General features: G+C 44.9%; 2 protein-coding genes across 7 annotated transcripts in view; one reads left to right on the top strand and one right to left on the bottom strand.

The window, feature by feature from the left end:
- Sms (spermine synthase) overlaps nt 1-16,869 on the bottom strand; it is a 69,660-nt gene extending 52,791 nt beyond the window's left edge. For 2 of the 6 annotated variants that reach the window (XM_070079633.1, XM_070079640.1), the window contains exon 1: nt 4,284-4,368. The gene's annotated coding sequence lies outside the window, so the exon portion shown is untranslated. Of the gene's footprint in view, nt 1-4,093; nt 4,143-4,245; nt 4,369-16,734 lie in introns of those variants that run through there. The other 4 variants (XM_070079634.1, XM_070079638.1, XM_070079636.1 and 1 more) reach the window with 4 other exon arrangements.
- A 91-nt stretch (nt 16,870-16,960) lies between these two features.
- On the top strand, nt 16,961-21,340 carry LOC128704709 (antifreeze protein Maxi-like). The gene is made up of 3 exons (XM_053799854.2): nt 16,961-17,328; nt 17,679-17,827; nt 19,728-21,340. Exons 1-3 carry the CDS (start codon nt 17,256-17,258, stop codon nt 20,424-20,426), a joined length of 921 nt encoding a protein of 306 aa, XP_053655829.2. The 5' UTR covers nt 16,961-17,255; the 3' UTR covers nt 20,427-21,340.
- Nucleotides 21,341-23,320: the final 1,980 nt, after the last annotated feature.

Genomic DNA, 23,320 nt, shown 5'->3' with positions numbered 1-23,320 from the left:
TCAGCCAGAGTACTGACACTGCTGATTCAGAGTACTGACACTGCTGATTCTCTGCCACTGACAGCCAGAGTACTGACACTGCTGATTCTCTGCCACTGTCAGCCAGAGTACTGACTGCTGATTCTCTGCCACTGTCAGCCAGAGTACTGACACTGCTGATTCTCCACCACTGTCAGCCAGAGTACTGACACTGCTGATTCTCTGCCACTGTCAGCCAGAGTACTGACACTGCTGATTCTCTGCCACTGTCAGCCAGAGTACTGACACTGCTGATTCTCTGCCACTGTCAGCCAGAGTACTGACTGCTGATTCTCTGCCACTGTCAGCCAGAGTACTGACACTGCTGATTCTCTGCCACTGTCAGCCAGAGTACTCACACTGCTGATTCTCTGCCACTGTCAGCCAGAGTACTGACACTGCTGATTCTCTGCCACTGTCAGCCAGAGTACTGACACTGCTGATTCTCTGCCACTGTCAGCCAGAGTACTGACACTGCTGATTCTCTGCCACTGTCAGCCAGAGTACTGACACTGCTGATTCTCTGCCACTGACAGCCAGAGTACTCACACTGCTGATTCTCTGCCACTGTCAGCCAGAGTACTGACACTGCTGATTCTCTGCCACTGTCGGCCAGAGTACTCACACTGCTGATTCTCCACCACTGTCAGCCAGAGTACTCACACTGCTGATTCTCTGCCACTGTCAGCCAGAGTACTGACACTGCTGATTCTCTGCCACTGTCAGCCAGAGTACTGACACTGCTGATTCTCTGCCACTGTCAGCCAGAGTACTGACACTGCTGATTCTCTGCCACTGTCAGCCAGAGTACTGACACTGCTGATTCTCTGCCACTGTCAGCCAGAGTACTCACACTGCTGATTCTCTGCCACTGTCAGCCAGAGTACTCACACTGCTGATTCTCTGCCACTGTCAGCCAGAGTACTCACACTGCTGATTCTCTGCCACTGTCAGCCAGAGTACTGACACTGCTGATTCTCTGCCACTGTCAGCCAGAGTACTGACACTGCTGATTCTCTGCCACTGTCAGCCAGAGTACTCACACTGCTGATTCTCTGCCACTGTCAGCCAGAGTACTCACACTGCTGATTCTCTGCCACTGTCAGCCAGAGTACTCACACTGCTGATTCTCTGCCACTGTCAGCCAGAGTACTCACACTGCTGATTCTCTGCCACTGTCAGCCAGAGTACTGACACTGCTGATTCTCTGCCACTGTCAGCCAGAGTACTCACACTGCTGATTCTCTGCCACTGTCAGCCAGAGTACTCACACTGCTGATTCTCTGCCACTGTCAGCCAGAGTACTCACACTGCTGATTCTCTGCCACTGTCAGCCAGAGTACTCACACTGCTGATTCTCTGCCACTGTCAGCCAGAGTACTCACACTGCTGATTCTCCACCACTGTCAGCCAGAGTACTCACACTGCTGATTCTCTGCCACTGTCAGCCAGAGTACTCACACTGCTGATTCTCTGCCACTGTCAGCCAGAGTACTCACACTGCTGATTCTCTGCCACTGTCAGCCAGAGTACTCACACTGCTGATTCTCTGCCACTGTCAGCCAGAGTACTCACACTGCTGATTCTCTGCCACTGACAGCCAGAGTACTCACACTGCTGATTCTCTGCCACTGTCAGCCAGAGTACTGACACTGCTGATTCTCTGCCACTGTCAGCCACAGTACTGACACTGCTGATTCTCTGCCACTGTCAGCCAGAGTACTCACACTGCTGATTCTCTGCCACTGTCAGCCAGAGTACTGACACTGCTGATTCTCTGCCACTGTCAGCCAGAGTACTCACACTGCTGATTCTCTGCCACTGTCAGCCAGAGTACTCACACTGCTGATTCTCTGCCACTGTCAGCCAGAGTACTCACACTGCTGATTCTCTGCCACTGTCAGCCAGAGTACTCACACTGCTGATTCTCTGCCACTGTCAGCCAGAGTACTCACACTGCTGATTCTCCACCACTGTCAGCCAGAGTACTCACACTGCTGATTCTCTGCCACTGTCAGCCAGAGTACTCACACTGCTGATTCTCTGCCACTGTCAGCCAGAGTACTGACACTGCTGATTCTCTGCCACTGTCAGCCAGAGTACTCACACTGCTGATTCTCTGCCACTGTCAGCCAGAGTACTGACACTGCTGATTCTCTGCCACTGTCAGCCAGAGTACTCACACTGCTGATTCTCTGCCACTGTCAGCCAGAGTACTCACACTGCTGATTCTCTGCCACTGTCAGCCAGAGTACTGACACTGCTGATTCTCTGCCACTGTCAGCCAGAGTACTCACACTGCTGATTCTCTGCCACTGTCAGCCAGAGTACTGACACTGCTGATTCTCTGCCACTGTCAGCCAGAGTACTCACACTGCTGATTCTCTGCCACTGTCAGCCAGAGTACTCACACTGCTGATTCTCTGCCACTGTCAGCCAGAGTACTCACACTGCTGATTCTCTGCCACTGTCAGCCAGAGTACTCACACTGCTGATTCTCTGCCACTGTCAGCCAGAGTACTGACACTGCTGATTCTCCACCACTGTCAGCCAGAGTACTCACACTGCTGATTCTCTGCCACTGTCAGCCAGAGTACTCACACTGCTGATTCTCTGCCACTGTCAGCCAGAGTACTCACACTGCTGATTCTCTGCCACTGTCAGCCAGAGTACTCACACTGCTGATTCTCTGCCACTGTGATACTGACACTCTGTTTCTCCACCACTGTCAGCCAGAGTACTCACACTGCTGATTCTCTGCCACTGTCAGCCAGAATACTCACACTGCTGATTCTCTGCCACTGTCAGCCAGAGTACTCACACTGCTGATTCTCTGCCACTGTCAGCCAGAGTACTCACACTGCTGATTCTCTGCCACTGTCAGCCAGAGTACTCACACTGCTGATTCTCTGCCACAGTCAGCCAGAGTACTCACACTGCTGATTCTCTGCCACAGTCAGCCAGAGTACTCACACTGCTGATTCTCCACCACTGTCAGCCAGAGTACTCACACTGCTGATTCTCTGCCACTGTCAGCCAGAGTACTCACACTGCTGATTCTCTGCCACTGTCAGCCAGAGTACTCACACTGCTGATTCTCTGCCACTGTCAGCCAGAGTACTCACACTGCTGATTCTCTGCCACTGTCAGCCAGAGTACTGACACTGCTGATTCTCTGCCACTGTCAGCCAGAGTACTCACACTGCTGATTCTCTGCCACTGTCAGCCAGAGTACTCACACTGCTGATTCTCTGCCACTGTCAGCCAGAGTACTGACACTGCTGATTCTCTGCCACTGTCAGCCAGAGTACTCACACTGCTGATTCTCTGCCACTGTCAGCCAGAGTACTGACACTGCTGATTCTCTGCCACTGTCAGCCAGAGTACTCACACTGCTGATTCTCTGCCACTGTCAGCCAGAGTACTCACACTGCTGATTCTCTGCCACAGTCAGCCAGAGTACTGACACTGCTGATTCTCCACCACTGTCAGCCAGAGTACTCACACTGCTGATTCTCTGCCACTGTCAGCCAGAGTACTCACACTGCTGATTCTCTGCCACTGTCAGCCAGAGTACTCACACTGCTGATTCTCTGCCACTGTCAGCCAGAGTACTCACACTGCTGATTCTCTGCCACAGTCAGCCAGAGTACTGACACTGCTGATTCTCCACCACTGTCAGCCAGAGTACTCACACTGCTGATTCTCTGCCACTGTCAGCCAGAGTACTCACACTGCTGATTCTCTGCCACTGTCAGCCAGAGTACTCACACTGCTGATTCTCCACCACTGTCAGCCAGAGTACTCACACTGCTGATTCTCTGCCACTGTCAGCCAGAGTACTCACACTGCTGATTCTCTGCCACTGTCAGCCAGAGTACTGACACTGCTGATTCTCCACCACTGTCAGCCAGAGTACTCACACTGCTGATTCTCTGCCACTGTCAGCCAGAGTACTTACACTGCTGATTCTCTGCCACTGTCAGCCAGAGTACTCACACTGCTGATTCTCTGCCACTGTCAGCCAGAGTACTCACACTGCTGATTCTCTGCCACTGTCAGCCAGAGTACTCACACTGCTGATTCTCTGCCACTGTCCGCCAGAGTACTCACACTGCTGATTCTCTGCCACTGTCAGCCAGAGTACTTACACTGCTGATTCTCTGCCACTGTCAGCCAGAGTACTCACACTGCTGATTCTCTGCCACTGTCAGCCAGAGTACTCACACTGCTGATTCTCTGCCACTGTCAGCCAGAGTACTCACACTGCTGATTCTCTGCCACTGTCCGCCAGAGTACTGACACTGAGGGAGTGTTACTGCTGGGTTGAAGGGTTGTGGTGGCTTGAGGTACCTCATAACCTAGTACCAAGTTAGTTGTCTAGTTAGTTGTCTAGTTAGTTGTCTAGTTAGTTGGCTAGTTAGTTGTCTAGTTAGTTGTCTAGTTAGTTGTCTAGTTAGTTGTCTAGTTAGTTGGCTAGTTAGTTGTCTAGTTAGTTGTCTAGTTAGTTGTCTAGTTAGTTGGCTAGTTAGTTGTCTAGTTAGTTGACTAGTTGTATAGATAGTTGTCTAGTTAGTTGGCTAGTTAGTTGTCTAGTTAGTTGGCTAGTTAGTTGTCTAGTTAGTTGGCTAGTTAGTTGTCTAGTTAGTTGTCTAGTCGTATAGTTAGTTATCTAGTTAGTTGTCTAGTTAGTTGACTAGTTGTATAGTTAGTTATCTAGTTAGTTGTCTAGTTAGTTGACTAGTTGTATAGTTAGTTATCTGGTTAGTTGTAAGTTAGTTGACTAGTTGTATAGTTAGTTATCTAGTTAGTTGTCTAGTTAGTTGTCGAGTTAGTTGTCTAGTTAGTTGTCTAGTTAGTTGTCTAGTTAGTTGTATAGTTAGTTGGCTAGTTAGTTGTCTAGTTAGTTGTCCAGTTAGTTGTCTAGTTAGTTGGCTAGTTAGTTGTCTAGGTAGTTGTCTAGTTAGTTGACTAGTTGTATAGTTAGTTGGCTAGTTAGTTGGCTAGTTAGTTGTCTAGTTAGTTGTCTAGTTAGTTGACTAGTTGTATAGTTAGTTGGCTAGTTAGTTGGCTAGTTAGTTGTCTAGTTAGTTGTCTAGTTAGTTGACTAGTTGTATAGTTAGTTGGCTAATTAGTTGTCTAGTTAGTTGACTAGTTGTATAGTTAGTTGGCTAGTTAGTTGGCTAGTTAGTTGGCTAGTTAGTTGTCTAGTTAGTTGACTAGTTGTATAGTTAGTTGGCTAGTTAGTTGTCTAGTTAGTTGGCTAGTTAGTTGTCTAGTTAATTGACAAGTTGTATAGTTAGTTGTCTAGTTAGTTGACTAGTTGTATAGTTAGTTGTCTAGTTAGTTGTATAGTTAGTTGTATAGTTAGTTGTCTAGTTATTTGTCTAGTTAGTTGTCTAGTTAGTTGGCTAGTTAGTTGTCTAGTTAGTTGTCTAGTTAGTTGACTAGTTGTATAGTTAGTTGTCTAGTTAGTTGACTAGTTGTCTAGTTAGTTGTCTAGTTAGTTGTATAGTTAGTTGTCTAGTTAGTTGTCTAGTTAGTTGTCTAGTTAGTTGTCTAGTTAGTTGGCTAGTTAGTTGTCTAGTTAGTTGTCTAGTTAGTTGACTAGTTGTATAGTTAGTTGGCTAGTTAGTTGTCTAGTTAGTTGTCTAGTTAGTTGTCTAGTTAGTTGACTAGTTGTATAGTTAGTTGTCTAGTTAGTTGTCTAGTTAGTTGGCTAGTTAGTTGTCTAGTTAGTTGTCTAGTTAGTTGACTAGTTGTATAGTTAGTTGGCTAGTTAGTTGTCTAGTTAGTTGTCTAGTTAGTTGGCTAGTTAGTTGTCTAGTTAGTTGTCTAGTTAGTTGACTAGTTGTATAGTTAGTTGGCTAGTTAGTTGTCTAGTTAGTTGACTAGTTGTATAGTTAGTTGGCTAGTTAGTTGGCTAGTTAGTTGGCTAGTTAGTTGTCTAGTTAGTTGACTAGTTGTATAGTTAGTTGGCTAGTTAGTTGTCTAGTTAGTTGTCTAGTTAGTTGGCTAGTTAGTTGTCTAGTTAATTGACAAGTTGTATAGTTAGTTGTCTAGTTAGTTGTCTAGTTAGTTGACTAGTTGTATAGTTAGTTGTCTAGTTAGTTGTATAGTTAGTTGTATAGTTAGTTGTCTAGTTAGTTGTCTAGTTAGTTGTCTAGTTAGTTGGCTAGTTAGTTGTCTAGTTAGTTGTCTAGTTAGTTGACTAGTTGTATAGTTAGTTGTCTAGTTAGTTGACTAGTTGTCTAGTTAGTTGACTAGTTGTCTAGTTAGTTGTCTAGTTAGTTGTATAGTTAGTTGTCTAGTTAGTTGTCTAGTTAGTTGTCTAGTTAGTTGTCTAGTTAGTTGGCTAGTTAGTTGTGGCTAGTTAGTTGTCTAGTTAGTTGTCTAGTTAGTTGTCTAGTTAGTTGACTAGTTGTATAGTTAGTTGTCTAGTTAGTTGTCTAGTTAGTTGTCTAGTTAGTTGGCTAGTTAGTTGGCTAGTTAGTTGTCTAGTTAGTTGTCTAGTTAGTTGACTAGTTGTATAGTTAGTTGGCTAGTTAGTTGTCTAGTTAGTTGACTAGTTGTATAGTTAGTTGGCTAGTTAGTTGTCTAGTTAGTTGTCTAGTTAGTTGTCTAGTTAGTTGACTAGTTGTATAGTTAGTTGGCTAGTTAGTTGTCTAGTTAGTTGTCTAGTTAGTTGGCTAGTTAGTTAGTTAGTTGTCTAGTTAGTTGTCTAGTTAGTTGACTAGTTGTATAGTTAGTTGTCTAGTTAGTTGTATAGTTAGTTGTATAGTTAGTTGTCTAGTTAGTTGTCTAGTTAGTTGTCTAGTTAGTTGGCTAGTTAGTTGTCTAGTTAGTTGTCTAGTTAGTTGACTAGTTGTATAGTTAGTTGTCTAGTTAGTTGACTAGTTGTCTAGTTAGTTGACTAGTTGTCTAGTTAGTTGTCTAGTTAGTTGTATAGTTAGTTGTCTAGTTAGTTGTCTAGTTAGTTGTCTAGTTAGTTGTCTAGTTAGTTGGCTAGTTAGTTGTCTAGTTAGTTGTCTAGTTAGTTGACTAGTTGTATAGTTAGTTGGCTAGTTAGTTGTCTAGTTAGTTGTCTAGTTAGTTGTCTAGTTAGTTGACTAGTTGTATAGTTAGTTGGCTAGTTAGTTGTCTAGTTAGTTGTCTAGTTAGTTGGCTAGTTAGTTGTCTAGTTAGTTGTCTAGTTAGTTGACTAGTTGTATAGTTAGTTGGCTAGTGAGTTGTCTAGTTAGTTGTATAGTTAGTTGTCTAGTTAGTTGTCTAGTTAGTTGACTAGTTGTATATTTAGTTGGCTAGTTAGTTGTCTAGTTAATTGTCTAGTTAGTTGACTAGTTGTATAGTTAGTTGTCTAGTTAGTTGTCTAGTTAGTTGTCTAGTTAGTTGTCTAGTTAGATGTCTAGTTAGTTGGCTAGTTAGTAGTCTAGTTAGTTGTCTAGTTAGTTGACTAGTTGTATAGTTAGTCGGCTAGTTAGTTGTTTAATTAGTTGTCTAGTTAGTTGTCTAGTTAGTTGTCTAGTAAGTTGACTAGTTGTATAGTTAGTTGGCTAGTAGTTGTCTAGTTAGTTGTCTAGTTAGTTGGCTAGTTAGTTGTCTAGTTAGTTGTCTAGCTAGTTGACTAGTTGTATAGTTAGTTGGCTAGTTAGTTGTCTAGTTAGTTGTCTGCTTAGTTGTCTAGTTAGTTGTATAGTTAGTTGGCTAGTTAGTTGTCTAGTTAGTTGTCTAGTTAGTTGGCTAGTTAGTTGTCTAGTTAGTTGTCAAGTTAGTTGACTAGTTGTATAGTTAGTCGGCTAGTTAGTTGTCTAGTTAGTTGTCTAGTTAGTTGTCTAGTAAGTTGACTAGTTGTATAGTTAGTTGGCTAGTTAGTTGTCTAGTTAGTTGTCTAGTTAATTGGCTAGTTAGTTGTCTAGTTAGTTGTCTAGTTAGTTGACTAGTTGTATAGTTAGTTGGCTAGTTAGTTGTCTAGTTAGTTGTCTAGTTAGTTGTCTAGTTAGTTGACTAGTTGTATAGTTAGTTGGCTAGTTAGTTGTGTAGTTAGTTGTCTAGTTACTTGCCTAGTTTACCTGGAGTTTACCTGGAGTTAGTTGACTAGTTGTATAGTTAGTTGGTTAGTTGTCTAGTTAGTTGTATAGTTAGTTGTATAGTTAGTTGGCTAGTTAGTTGGCTAGTTAGTTGTCTTGTCAGTTGACTGGTTAGTTGTCTAGTTAGTTGGCTAGTTAGTTGTCTAGTTAGTTGGCTAGTTAGTTGTCTATTTAGTTGGCTAGTTAGATGGCTAGATAGTTGGCTATTTAGTTGTCTAGTTAGTTGTCTAGTTAGTTGGCTAGTTAGTTGTCTATTTAGTTGTCTAGTTAGTTGTCTAGTTAGTTGGTTAGTTGGCTAGTTAGTTGTCTAGTTAGTTGTCTAGTTAATTGTCTAGTTAGTTGGCTAGTTAGTTGTCTAGTTAGTTAGCTAGTTAGTTGTCTAGTTAGTTGGCTAGTCAGTTGGCTAGTTGTCTAGTTAGTTGTCTAGTTAGTTGGCTAGTTAGTTGGCTAGTTAGTTAATTGGCTAGTTTGTTAGTTGGCTGGTTAGTTAGCTGGTTAGTTAGTTGGCTAGTTAGTTAGCTGCTTAGTTAGTTGGCTAGTTAGTCGGTTATTTGGCTAGTTGGTTAGTTAGTTGCCTAGTTAGTTGGCTAGTTGGTTAGTTGGCTAGTTAGTTGGCCAGTTAGTTGCTTAGTTAGTTGGCTAGTAAGTTGGCTACTTAGTTGGCTAGTTAGTTGGTTAGTTGGTTAGTTGGCTAGTTAGTTGGTTAGTTAGTTGGCTAGTTAGTTGGTTAGTTAATTCGTTAGTTAGTTGGCTAGTTAGTTATTTAGTTAGTTGGCTAGTTAGTTGGCTAGTTGGTTAGTTATTTGGTTAGTTAGTTGGTTAGTTATTTGGTTAGATAGTTGGTTATTTATTTGGTTGGCTAGTTAGTTGGTTAGTTAGTTGGCTAGTTAGTTGGTTAGTTAGTTGGCTAGTTAGTTGGTTAGTTAGTTGGCTAGTTAGTTTCTTCGTTAGTTGGTTAGTTACTTGGCTAGTTAGTTGGCTAGTTAGTTGGTTAGTTGGCTAGTTAGTTAGTTGGCTAGCTAGTTTGTTAGTTGGTTAGTTACTTGGTTGGTTACTGCTAGGTGAACAGTGGCAGCAGGTGTAAGGTGACTAACATCCAGGTACCTACTTGCTTGCTACGTGAACGGGACATGTATGAAGAAACACGTCCAATGTTTTACACTCTTACCGGGGATCGAACTACAGACACTCAATGTGAGGCGAGAGCGTTACCAACCAGGCCACGGGACTCTGATCTGTACATACGTGTCTCTCTCCGCATCCTATTGGTGTTTTATCTTATCTTTATACTATTTTTAACTCTCTTCCTAACCGCTGTCTTCTTGTTGGGTTGATGGGTTGAAGTGGCCAGAGTCTCGTATGACCCTTATATTTCTTGTTGGGTTGATGGGTTGAAGTGGCCAGAGTTTCGTATGACCCTTATATTTCTTGTTGGGTTGATGGGTTGAAGTGGCCAGAGTCTCGTATGACCCTTATATTTCTTGTTGGGTTGATGGGTTGAAGTGGCCCTTATTTTCCTTGTTCGGTTAGTAAGTTTATTCACGTAGTATACACAAACAAGTAAGTTTATTCAGGTAGTATACACAAACAAGTAAGTTTATTCAGGTAGTATACACAAACAAGTAAGTTTATTCAGGTAGTATACACAAACAAGTAAGTTTATTCAGGTAGTATACACAAACAAGTAAGTTTATTCAGGTAGTATACACAAACAAGTAAGTTTATTCAGGTAGTATACACAAACAAGTAAGTTTATTCAGGTAGTATACACAAACAAGTAAGTTTATTCAGGTAGTATACACAAACAAGTAAGTTTATTCAGGTAGTATACACAAACAAGTAAGTTTATTCAGGTAGTATACACAAATAAGTAAGTTTATTCAGGTAGTATACACAAACAAGTAAGTTCATTCAGGTAGTATACACAAATAAGTAAGTTTATTCAGGTATACAAATACAGTTACATATATTATCATACATAGCAACATGTGTAGACAACCTGGGATAACACAAAGTGACTTATTTCCATTGGGGTCCTTTTAATGCTTTATTATTATACTATAAATGATATAATATCCTATTATTATACTGTAAAGTAAATTTACATGTGTTAGCTTAAAAAATATAAAAACATTCTGCTGTGTTTCTGTTGCTACATTCATTAGGTTCCTTCTGGTTGTCTTCTTGAACTGGTTCATGCTATGACTGACTTTGACATGTACAGGTAGACTGTTCCAGTCCATTATTGTTGTACAATAAAAGGTGTTTGAAGCCTGGCCACTGACTGTGGCTACATTCATTAGGTACCTTCTGGTTGTCTTCTTGAACTGGTTCATGCTATGACTGACTTTGACATGTACAGGTAGACTGTTCCAGTCCATTATTGTTGTACAATAAAAGGTGTTTGAAGCCTGACCACTGACTGTGGCTACTACAATGTTGTGCTCTGCCCCTCCTACTATAAATCTCTGGTTCCCAGACTTGACAATATTAACAACAAGATATTCTGGACACTGTTTGTGAGAAATTTAATAAACCTGATTTAACTTCAGTGGTTTTACTCAGCCATCAACATTCAGCATATCCAGTTGTTGTAATTCATCCTGGCTTACATGTTCTCTTGGACCCAGGCCTACATGTTCTCTTGGACCCAGGCCTACATGTTCTCTTGGACCCAGGCCTACATGTTGTCTTGGACCCAGGCCTACATGTTGTCTTGTACCCAGGCCTACATGTTGTCTTGAACCCAGGCCTACATGTTGTTTTGGACCCAGGCCTACATGTTGTCTTGGACCCAGGTCTACATGTTGTCTTGGACCCAGGCCTACATGTTGTCTTGGACCCAGGCCTACATGTTGTCTTGGACCCAGGCCTACATGTTGTCTTGGACCCAGGCCTACATGTTGTCTTGGACCCAGGCCTACATGTTGTCTTGAACCCAGGCCTACATGTTGTCTTGGACCCAGGCCTACATGTTGTCTTGGACCCAGGCCTACATGTTGTCTTGGACCCAGGCCTACATGTTGTCTTGGACCCAGGCCTACATGTTGTCTTGAACCCAGGCCTACATGTTCTCTTGGACCCAGGCCTACATGTTGTCTTGAACCCAGGCCTACATGTTCTCTTGGACCCAGGCCTACATGTTGTCTTGGACCCAGGCCTACATGTTGTCTTGGACCCAGGCCTACATGTTCTCTTGGACTCAGGTCTACATGTTCTCTTGAACCCAGGCCTACATGTTCTCTTGGACCCAGGCCTACATGTTCTCTTGGACCCAGGCCTACATGTTCTCTTGGACCCAGGCCTACATGTTGTCTTGGACCCAGGCCTACATGTTGTCTTGTACCCAGGCCTACATGTTGTCTTGAACCCAGGCCTACATGTTGTTTTGGACCCAGGCCTACATGTTGTCTTGGACCCAGGTCTACATGTTGTCTTGGACCCAGGCCTACATGTTGTCTTGAGTCCAGGCCTACATGTTGTCTTGGACCCAGGCCTACATGTTGTCTTGAACCCAGGCCTACATGTTCTCTTGGACCCAGGCCTACATGTTGTCTTGAACCCAGGCCTACATGTTCTCTTGGACCCAGGCCTACATGTTGTCTTGGACCCAGGCCTACATGTTGTCTTGGACCCAGGCCTACATGTTCTCTTGGACTCAGGTCTACATGTTCTCTTGAACCCAGGCCTACATGTTCTCTTGGACCCAGGCCTACATGTTCTCTTGGACCCAGGCCTACATGTTCTCTTGGACCCAGGCCTACATGTTGTCTTGGACCCAGGCCTACATGTTGTCTTGTACCCAGGCCTACATGTTGTCTTGAACCCAGGCCTACATGTTGTTTTGGACCCAGGCCTACATGTTGTCTTGGACCCAGGTCTACATGTTGTCTTGGACCCAGGCCTACATGTTGTCTTGAGTCCAGGCCTACATGTTGTCTTGGACCCAGGCCTACATGTTGTCTTGGACCCAGGCCTACATGTTGTCATGGACCCAGGCCTACATGTTCTCTTGGACCCAGGTCTACATGTTGTCTTGGACCCAGGTCTACATGTTGTCTTGGACCCAGGTCTACATGTTGTCTTGAGCCCAGGCCTACATGTTGTCTTGGACCCAGGTCTACATGTTGTCTTGGACCCAGGCCTACATGTTGTCTTGGACCCAAGCCTACATGTTGTCTTGGACCCAGGTCTACATGTTGTCTTGGACCCAGGCCTACATGTTGTCTTGGACCCAGGCCTACATGTTGTCTTGGACCCAGGCCTACATGTTGTCTTGGACCCAGGTCTACATGTTGTCTTGGACCCAGGCCTACATGTTGTCTTGGACCCAGGCCTACATGTTGTCTTGGACCCAGGTCTACATGTTGTCTTGGACCCAGGCCTACATGTTGTCTTGGACCCAGGCCTACATGTTGTCTTGGACCCAGGCCTACATGTTGTCTTGGACCCAGGCCTACATGTTGTCTTGGACCCAGGCCTACATGTTGTCTTGGACTCAGGCCTACATGTTGTCTTGAACCCAGGCATACATGTTTTCTTGAACCCAGGCCTACATGTTGTCTTGGACCCAGGCCTACATGTTATCTAGGACCCAGGCCTACATGTTGTCTTGGACCCAGGCCTACATGTTGCCTTGGACCCAAGCCTACATGTTGTCTTGAACCCAGGCCTACATGTTGTCTTGAACCCAGGCCTACATGCTGTCTTGGACTCAGGCCTACATGTTGTCTTGAACCCAGGTCTACATGTTGTCTTGGACCCCAGGCCTACATGTTGTCTTGGACCCAGGCCTACATGTTGTCTTGGACCCAGGCCTACATGTTGTCTTGGACCCAGGCCTACATGTTGTCTTGGACTCAGGCCTACATGTTGTCTTGAACCCAGGCATACATGTTTTCTTGAACCCAGGCCTACATGTTGTCTTGGACCCAGGCCTACATGTTATCTAGGACCCAGGCCTACATGTTGTCTTGGACCCAGGCCTACATGTTGCCTTGGACCCAAGCCTACATGTTGTCTTGAACCCAGGCCTACATGTTGTCTTGAACCCAGGCCTACATGCTGTCTTGGACTCAGGCCTACATGTTGTCTTGAACCCAGGTCTACATGTTGTCTTGGACCCAGGCCTACATGTTGTCTTGAACCCAGGCCTACATGTTGTCTTGGACCCAGGCCTACATATTGTCTTGGACCCAGGCCTACATGTTGTCTTGGACCCAGGTCTACATGTTGTCTTGGACCCAGACCTACATGTTGTCTTGGACCCAGGCCTACATGTTGTCTTGGACCCAGGCCTACATGTTGTCTTGAACCCAGGCCTACATGTTGTCTTGGACCCAGGCCTACATGTTGTCTTGGACCCAGGCCTACATGTTGTCTTGGACCCAGACCCAGACCTACATGTTGTCTTGGACTCAGGCCTACATGTTGTCTTGGACTCAGGTCTACATGTCGTCTTGGACCCAGGCCTACATGTTGTCTTGGACCCAGGCCTACATGTTGTCTTGGACTCAGGCCTACATGTTGTCTTGGACCCAGGCCTACATGTTGTCTTGGACCCAGACCCAGGCCTACATGTTGTCTTGGACTCAGGCCTACATGTTGTCTTGGACCCAGGCCTACATGTTGTCTTGGACCCAGGCCTACATGTTGTCTTGGACTCAGGCCTACATGTTGTCTTGGACTCAGGTCTACATGTTGTCTTGGACCCAGACCTACATGTTGTCTTGGACCCAGGCCTACATGTTGTCTTGGACTCAGGCCTACATGTTGTCTTGGACTCAGGTCTACATGTTGTCTTGGACCGAGGCCTACATGTTGTCTTGGACTCAGGCCTACATGTTGTCTTGGACTCAGGCCTACATGTTGTCTTGGACTCAGGTCTACATGTTGTCTTGGACTCAGGTCTACATGTTGTCTTGGACCCAGGCCTACATGTTGTCTTGGACTCAGGTCTACATGTTGTCTTGGACTCAGGTCCAGGATGAATCTTACCATGTTGTTCTGGCTGATTTGCAGTTTATCTTTCAGTATTTTTGTCAAGGCAGAGTACCAGGAAGAGCATTGTAGTCCGTGTGACATTGTATAAGGGCTAGATATAGGGTCCTGCGAGCCTCAGTAGGTAGATACTGTGTCTCAGTAGGTAGATACTGTGTCTCAGTAGGTAGACACTGTGCCTCAGTAGGTAGACACTGTGCCTCAGTAGGTAGACACTGTATCTCAGTAGGTAGACACTGTGCTAGTCTGTAGAGGAACTTCAGTCCGGCATTCGCTTTCTTTACTACACTGTTCCCTATTAGTTCTCCTGACATGCATATGTCAAAGAGAATCCCAGATATTTTACTGAGGAAACTGAGGTGATGGTTCCCCATTACAATGGACATTTAAAATTATTTAACCTTCTCAGTTTATGTTTCGTAAATAAGAGTAAGGCTTCAGTTTTCCTGAGGTGTAACGATAGTTTGTTGTCTACTATTTGCTGCAGTACTCCAGTTCCAGTGTTATTACATTAGCTATATCTTGTGTGTCTTTACCTGACACTAACAGAGCACTGTCATCTGCATACAGTAGCAGTTTGCACTTGACACTGATAGGCATGTCGTTTACATAACACAAGAATAATAAGGGACCCAGAATGCTACCTTGGGGAACTCCACATGCTATGGGCAGGGGTTTGAAGGAAACATTCCCCAATGTTTTCACTCGTGCCGGTGATCGAACCATGGACACTCAATGTGTGAGCTGAGTGCTCTACCAACGTCTTTCAAAAGAATGAAGGTTCATGGTTCTCAATCTATCTTCGCATGAAGGATTCCTTATGCAGTGGATCAACTTTGTTACCCTTCTCTGTATGTTTTTCAATGTATTATATCCATTCTGTAGTATGGAGACGAGAACTGAGGTCTTACTAGTGATGTATAGAGCTGTATAATCTAAGTGAGGCCTTACTAATGATGTATAGAGCTGTAGAATAACCTGGGGACTCCTATTGCCTGGTCATGGACCGGGCCACGGGGGCGTTGACTCCCGGAACACCGTCCAGGTATACCCCAGTTATACTCGGTATACTCCAGGTATACTCCCTCCTCCAGGTACTCCATTATCCTCGCTTAGGCACTGTTGTCTTGGCCTCAGAGTTCTACTCACCACGACTCCCAAGTCTTTTTCACTTGTTATACGGTCCAGCTCTATATTATTTAGTTTATAAGGGCCATTTACATTCTGATTTATAATGTTAAATAAGATTAGTTTTGGCTCAGACATTCACTTGGTTATGGACTTTCTCCATTCTTAAACTTACGATCCTGTATAGATTCGTAACGTAATGAAGACCTGGATCTTAGTCAACACACAGATCAAGTTGTGTCACCTCATTTGTTGCTTAAATTGGACAAAAGGTGCATTGTACATGGCGGCCATTGATATGCAACAGGGCGTTGTTGCAAGCGTGTTGTCTCCGAGAGGTAGAATAAAAAAATTCACTTTCCCTCCTTTCTAGTCTGGTATAGCCAAAGTATTTGTAGATGAATGGTTCAGAGAACCGACATGTTGATAAATTAGACACATGTGCAACTCTTGGGTATCTTTATTGAGTTGCACATGTGTCTAATTTATTATCATAGCCAAAGTAATGTTAATGGATTACATTTTGGTAAGGAAATATATGTATAATAGGCGCAGGAATGTTAAGGGTCACCCTGAACCACCGTGGGGCACAGACCGGGCCGAGGCGTTGACCCGAAACCTTCTCCAGGTATTGATATCTAGGAGAGGACAGATGTTGTCAGCAATGTTATAAATACCGGAAAGTTAATGAGTAAAACATATACTGAATAATCAGAAATATGTGCAATATCTGGGTATCTTTATAGATGTTTCGCCAATCAGTGGCTTTATTAGTTTGTTTTGATAGTCACTGGATGGCGAAACGTCTACAATAAAGATACCCAGATGTTGTACATGTGTATAATTCTTTATCATCTTGGTATTGTATACCACATATGAACAAGACACGTGTGCAACAGTTAGGTATCTTTATTATTGAAACGTATCGCCTGCGTGGCAGGCTGTATCAGTATATAAGTCTCCATACTCTTGCTTCATCTTCCCATTGTTCCAGACCATGGAACAAAACTCTTCTCCAGGCTGAGGGACTGACCACCTCAGAACTACGTCTTCAAGGCTGATGGACTAATCACAACGTCTTTACATCTCTACTGCTGCTGCCTCCTCTGTACTGAAGAAACCTACGGTGTGCGCGAAACGTTTCAGCAATAGAGATATCTAACTGCTGCATATGTCTAAGTTATCAAGCTGTCGGTATTGTATACCAATTTAATAATCACAGGGGAGAATGTACTGTAGAAAGCAGAAGTAGAAGGCTCTGGACAGGCACCTGAAGTCAGTACCTGATCAGCCGGGCTGTGGTCAGTTTGCCTGGTTGATCAGACCCTAATCCTCCATGAGCCCTGGTTACAGACCAGGCCGCGGGGGCGTTGACCCCCACAATCCTCTCCAGGTATACTCCAGGAAAAGACGATTCCAGAGATGGTGTATATATTTACTGACCACCCCAATGGAAACAAGTCACTTTGACTCTTATTTGTAGCTGTATCTATATACTTACAGTGAGTGGAAGAATTATTTAAAAAGCTCTGTAGTCTCTTACACAGAATACAGCTTCCAATAGGATTGAAGTGTCTTACACACGGGTGTATTACCCAGGGATAAGACTTCTGTTAGGCAGAAGCGATACTGGGATTTGATTAGCAGTATAACTGTGGCTCAGTGTTATCTTATCAATTCTTGGATGTACAATTTATCTCTGACCTTTCCACTACTGCCCACAGGATGTACTGTGCCACGTAAAAAAAGGACATCACAATAAAATCATTACCGGGGTTTGGGTTGATTGCCATGGAAGGAAGGTGGGAGTGAATGAACAATGACTCAGTAGATGACTTAGCATGAGTGAGGTTGATATATAAGAGATGTGGACCTCGCGCGCCTCACTCAACCCACACACTAACTGGCCACTGGACGACCCCATACTGATCATCATATCCAAATACATCTCTCTTCCACACTCACTCCAGCCGTCCATTCCTATAGAAGGTGGAGGAAGGGAGACCCAGAGGACGGTGGAGAATGGGAGTGGAACGCAGGAGACGAGGAACGAGGAACTGGATGTGGTGTTGGGTTGTGATCTGCCTTATCCTAGGTACTGTTGACTGACACCTGGACACTGCTTTAATCCTGCCTCCACTGACAAGTACGAACTATTAAACGCGTAGAGTTAGATAAACAAACACAGCTGCAACTAGTGTGTTCACACAAAATGTCACACTAGTTGCATCCGTGTGTACATACCTAAGATATTTACCCTCCTAGACGAGGGGCAAAGGAATGACATTGTTTCTCTATAGGCTGATAAACTTCAGACTTTGTGACTTGTGTATATGTTAGTTTACAACAGTGTTTATACTTATTTGTGGCAGCAGGGGTCGATTCACAGCTCCTGTATGGCTGTAGCAGCAACACAGGGAGAGTGACAGTTTCTCTTACCAGCAGGAGGGGTGACTGCTTCCCCCGTGGGTGACATACTGGAAACACCCACTACCACCCCAGCTATTGTCCCCAGCACCACCGACCCCAGCACCAACAGCCCTAGCACCACCGACCCCAGCGCCACCACCACCTCCTCAATACAGCCCAAGAGGGTAAGTTGCATCACTATTTTTAATTCCATCTGTCGACCTATACCCGTGTCTCTACATAAACACCACAACAGTAAATATCTTCAAAGCTTCAGACAACGTTTCGCTCCTTCCAGAGCCATTATCAACTTGTGACTGGTTATTTTATACTCATTTGATGAGCTGAAACAGAATACGTTTTGAAATTCTTTTGGCCTTTGACATATCGAATCACAAGTGATAAATATTCGGTGGCCTGGTGGCCCGGTGGCCCGGTGGCCTGGTGGCCTAAGTTCCCGCTTCACACACGGAGGGCCCGGGTTCGATTCCCGGCGGGTGGAAACATTTCGACACGTTTCCTTACACCTGTTGTCCTGTTCACCTAGCAGCAAATAGGTACCTGGGTGTTAGTCGACTGGTGTGGGTGGCATCCTGGGGAACAAGATTGAGGACCCCAATGGAAATAAGTTAGACAGTCCTCGATGACGCACTGACTTTCTTGGGTTATACTGGGTGGCTAACCCTCCAGGGTTAAAAATCCGAACGAAATCTTGTCTTATCTTGGGCAGCATATATACAGTCACCACGTATTATATTCTTGACTCATACACCTAGATAATACACGATAGTTCTTAACCTAGACAGAAGTAGAGAGTTCTCAGAAGCAGAGCGGTATCGAACCCACAATAGAGGGCTCGAAACCTCTCTGTTATCAGTGTTTATCGTGTACTCTCAAGTCTAATCTCAGGATGGTTATCAACGAAAAAGAATTATTAATTCCACAAGTATTATTAACCCAGTAGAGTTATATACCCAAGAGAATTATTTACCTTTAAGAATTATTAACTCTGGAGAAGCCAAGAGAGTAAAGCAGTACGGCTTGCTTACCTTAGTCTTTCCTAAAGACGGATTTACTAACCTACAGTACCTAACTGACAGATGAACCTGAACACCAGGTTTAAGGAGACTTGACAATATATTTAGACTGGGATATTGCTGCACACTAACAGCGCCTTTCAAGGCAGGCGAAATTGCTGACCTGGAGAATGTACAGAGAACTTTCACGGCATGTATAAGTACACTTAACCACCTAACTTACTGGGAATGGTTGCAGTCCATTGATTTGTATTCCCTGGAACGCAGGCGAGAAAGATAGATGATAATATACACTTGGAAAATCCTAGACGGGCTATTCTCAAATTTGCACACGAAAATCACTCCCTAAGAAAGCAAAAGACTCGGCAGGAAATGCAACATTCCCCCAGTGAAAAGCAGAGGTGCCACGAGTACACTGAGAGACAACACAGTAAGTGTCAGGGGTCCAAGACTCACAGGCCACTTGCAGAGGTCACCGGACCAAGACTCGCAGGCCACTTGCAGAGGTCACCTGACCAAGACTCACAGGCCACTTGCAGAGGTCACCGGACCAAGACTCACAGGCCACTTGCAGAGGTCACCGGACCAAGACTCACAGGCCACTTGCAGAAGTCACCTGACCAAGACTCGCAGGTCACTTGCAGAGGTCACCGGACCTAACTGCTTGTGACTTCTTTCTTTGGGGATACGTAAAGAGCACAATTAACGTACTAATCTCTCAACCTGCATCCCTAGAGGAGCTGAAAATTGCTACCACTGAAGCAGTTCGCATAACACCAGATATACTGCAGGGCGTCTGGACCCAACTGTTTATATTTTAGCTAGTAAGTAAGTAAGTAAGTAAATAAGTAAGTTACTAGGCTATTGTACTTACATCTCTTCCAAAATGCTTTAAAAACCCACAAAAATATAAAACAGAAGACGAAATAGTTTTTTTTGGGATGTGTTGTGGTTCTCGTTTTAGTGTTTCTGGTTTATTTATTCATGTGGGTTTATGTATGTCGGTTTTTATTGTATTGTGTTTTAATTCGATTAATTTCTGCCACAGGACAAGCGAGGCTACGGCTTTTCTGGAGGAATTGGTCACTCGTTGTTGCAGCAGTTGGCCTCACAGTCTGGAGGTGTGGGTGGCCTCCAGTTCTTGTTGGGTGGCCACCAGGGTGGCCACCATGGCCACTCAGCTGCTGACCTGGCCAGCCGAGCCGCTGGTAAGGCCACAGCTGCGGCAGAGTCGCAAGCGGAGGCAGCTTACAAGGCGGCACAAGAGGCTTCACGGAAGGTAGCGGCTAAGGCTTCCTCTGCGGCCCAGGAAGCTCAAGCTGCGGCTGCGGCCAAGTACGCAGAAGCCGCACAGCTGACGCAGGCTGCTCAACTAGCGCAGGCCATTGTCTTCAAGGAAGCAGCTCAGACAGCGCAGACAAAGCGGACTGTGCAGGCAGCAGACAACATCCAGCTCCTAGCACTCTCCCAGGTAGCCATCCTCCAGCAGGCGCTGGGAGCAGCAGAAGCCCAGGCAGCAGTAGCTCAGCAGGTGCTGGCCTCAGCCACAGATGCCTACTACCAGCAGAGCAATATGCTGAGCCAGGCACAAGCAGTAGCCAACAAAATCATACAGAAACAAACGCTAGCGGTGTCAGACTTGGCCAGAACTCAGGGAGCTGCCGAACAAGCTCAGGCAGCGGCCACTAAAGCTCTATACACAGCTCATCCAGCACGAGGCACATCCTCAGTCTATGGTAAACACTGACCTATATACACTATACACATTGGTGCCATACCTCACCCTTCAATGACGACATACACACAGATATGTAGATAAACAGCTCAGAGAACCGACAGGCTGATAAATTAGACACAGGTACAACACTTGGGTATGTTTACTGTGGCTTCAACAGTCCTATACAAAGAATGGTGAAGATCAGAAGGAGTCTGAGGTAATCAGTCCCTCAGCCTGGAGTCGATGTGATCAGTCCATCAGTCTTAATAAAAACGCAACATCTGGGCGAAGACTGATTGCATCTACTCCAGACTGAGGGAATGATCACCTCAAACACCTTCTGATCTACACCATTCTTCTCTGCACTGGACTGATGAAGCCACAGTGGTGAAACGTGTCCACAACAAAGATACCCAAGTGCTACACATGTACTCACGTAGTTGAGGTTGCAGGGGTCGAGTCCCAGCTCCTGGCCCCGCCTCTTCACTGGTCGCTACCACACAAATAATACAGTTAAAGCCTCATCCACTCACCTGGTGCTGACAATCGTACACAACACAAACAAGGAATTAACATCATGCAAGAAATATTTGATTTAGAAAGAGACGTGAGCCAACACTATGACGTTTTTATTACAAAACGTTTCGGTTAGAAGTGATTAAGGTCCCAGGACCGAAACGTTTTCTAATGAATATGTCCTAGATTACGTGTCTTGTTAAACCAATGTGTGTGTATCTGTCGCCAGGTACACACACAAGGTATGTCTTACTGCAAGGTTAATAATGTCCATAGTGACCAGTCTCTCAACCAGACAATCTCTCAACCAGACAATCTCTCAACCAGACAATCTCTCAACCAGACAATCTCTCAACCAGACAGTCTCTCAACCAGACAATCTCTCAACCAGACAATCTCTCAACCAGACAGTCTCTCAACCAATCTCTCAACCAGTCTCTCAACCAGTCTCTCAACCAGACTCTCAACCAGATTCTCAACCAGACTCTCAACCAGTCTCTCAACCAGACTCTCAACCAGACTCTCAACCAGACTCTCAACCAGTCTCTCAACCAGACTCTCAACCAGACTCAACCAGACTCTCAACCAGTCTCTCAACCAGACTCAACCAGACTCAACCAGACTCAACCAGACTCTCAACCAGTCTCTCAACCAGACTCTCAACCAGTCTCTTAACCAGATTCTCAACCAGTCTCTCAACCAGATTCTCAACCAGTCTCTCAACCAGACTCTCAACCAGTCTCTCAACCAGACTCTCAACCAGTCTCTCAACCAGACTCTCAACCAGACAGTCTCTCAACCAGACAATCTCTCAACCAGACAGCCTCTCAACCAATCTCTCAACCAGTCTCTCAACCAGTCTCTCAACCAGTCTCTCAACCAGACTCTCAACCAGACAGTCTCTCAACCAGACAATCTCTCAACCAGACAATCTCTCAACCAGACAGTCTCTCAACCAGTCTCTCAACCAGACTCTCAACCAGTCTCTCAACCAGACTCTCAACCAGACAGTCTCTCAACCAGACAATCTCTCAACCAGACAACATCTCAACCAGACAGTCTCTCAACCAGACAATCTCTCAACCAGTCTCTCAACCAGTCTCTCAACCAGACTCTCAACCAGAGTCTCTCAACCAGACAATCTCTCAACCAGACAGTCTCTCAACCAGACAATCTCTCAACCAGACAGTCTCTCAACCAATCTCTCAACCAGTCTCTCAACCAGACAATCTCTCAACCAGACAATCCATCAACCAGACAGCCTCTCAACCAGACAATCTCTCAACCAGAAAATCTCTCAACCAATCTCTCAACCAGACAATCTCTCAACCAGACAATCCATCAACCAGATAATCTCTCAACCAGACAATGCATCAATCAGACAGTCTCTCAACCAGACAATCTCTCAACCAGACAGTCTCTCAACCAGACAATCTCTCAACCAGTCTCTCAACCAGACAATACATCAACCAGGCAGTCTCTCACCCAGACAATCTCTCAACCAGACAGTCTCTCAACCAGACAATCCCTCAACCAGACAGTCTCTCAACCAGACAATCTCTCAACCAGACAGTCTCTCAACCAGACAATACATCAACCAGACAGTCTCTCAACCAGACAATCCATCAACCAGACAGTACATCAACCAGACAGTACATCAACCAGACAGTACATCAACCAGACAATACATCAACCAGACAATCTCTCAACCAGACAGTCTCTCAACCAATCTCTCAACCAGACAATCTCTCAACCAGACAGTCTCTCAGCCAGACAATCTCTCAATCAATCTCTCAACCAGACAATCCATCAACCAGACAATCTCTCAACCAGACAGTCTCTCAACCAGACAATCTCTCAACCAGACAATCTCTTAACCAGACAATCTATCAACCAGACAGTCTCTCAACCAGATAATCTGTCAACCAGTCTCTCAACCAGATAATCTGTCAACCAGACAGCCTCTCAACCAGACAATCTCTCAACCAGACAATCTCTTAACCAGACAATCTATCAACCAGTCTCTCAACCAGATAATCTGTCAACCAGTCTCTCAACCAGACAGCCTCTCAACCAGATAATCTGTCAACCAGACAGCCTCTCAACCAGACAATCCATCAACCAGACAATTTCTCAACCAATCTCTCAACCAGACAGTCTCTCAACCAGACAATCTCTCAACCAATCTCTCAACCAGACAGTCTCTCAACCAGACAATCTCTCAACCAGACAATCTCTCAACCAGACAGTCTCTCAACCAGGCAATCTCTCAACCAGACAACCTCTCAACCAGACAATCCATCAACCAGACAATCTCTCAACCAATCTCTCAACCAGACAGTCTCTCAACCAGACAGTCTCTCAACCAGACAATCTCTCAACCAGACAATCTCTCAACCAGCCTCTCA

The sequence above is a fragment of the Cherax quadricarinatus genome, chromosome 100 (assembly GCF_038502225.1).
Source record: "Cherax quadricarinatus isolate ZL_2023a chromosome 100, ASM3850222v1, whole genome shotgun sequence".
NCBI lineage: Eukaryota > Metazoa > Arthropoda > Malacostraca > Decapoda > Parastacidae > Cherax > Cherax quadricarinatus.
The sequence above is the reverse complement of the archived record's forward strand: the minus strand, read 5'-3'. Positions and strand labels throughout refer to the sequence as shown.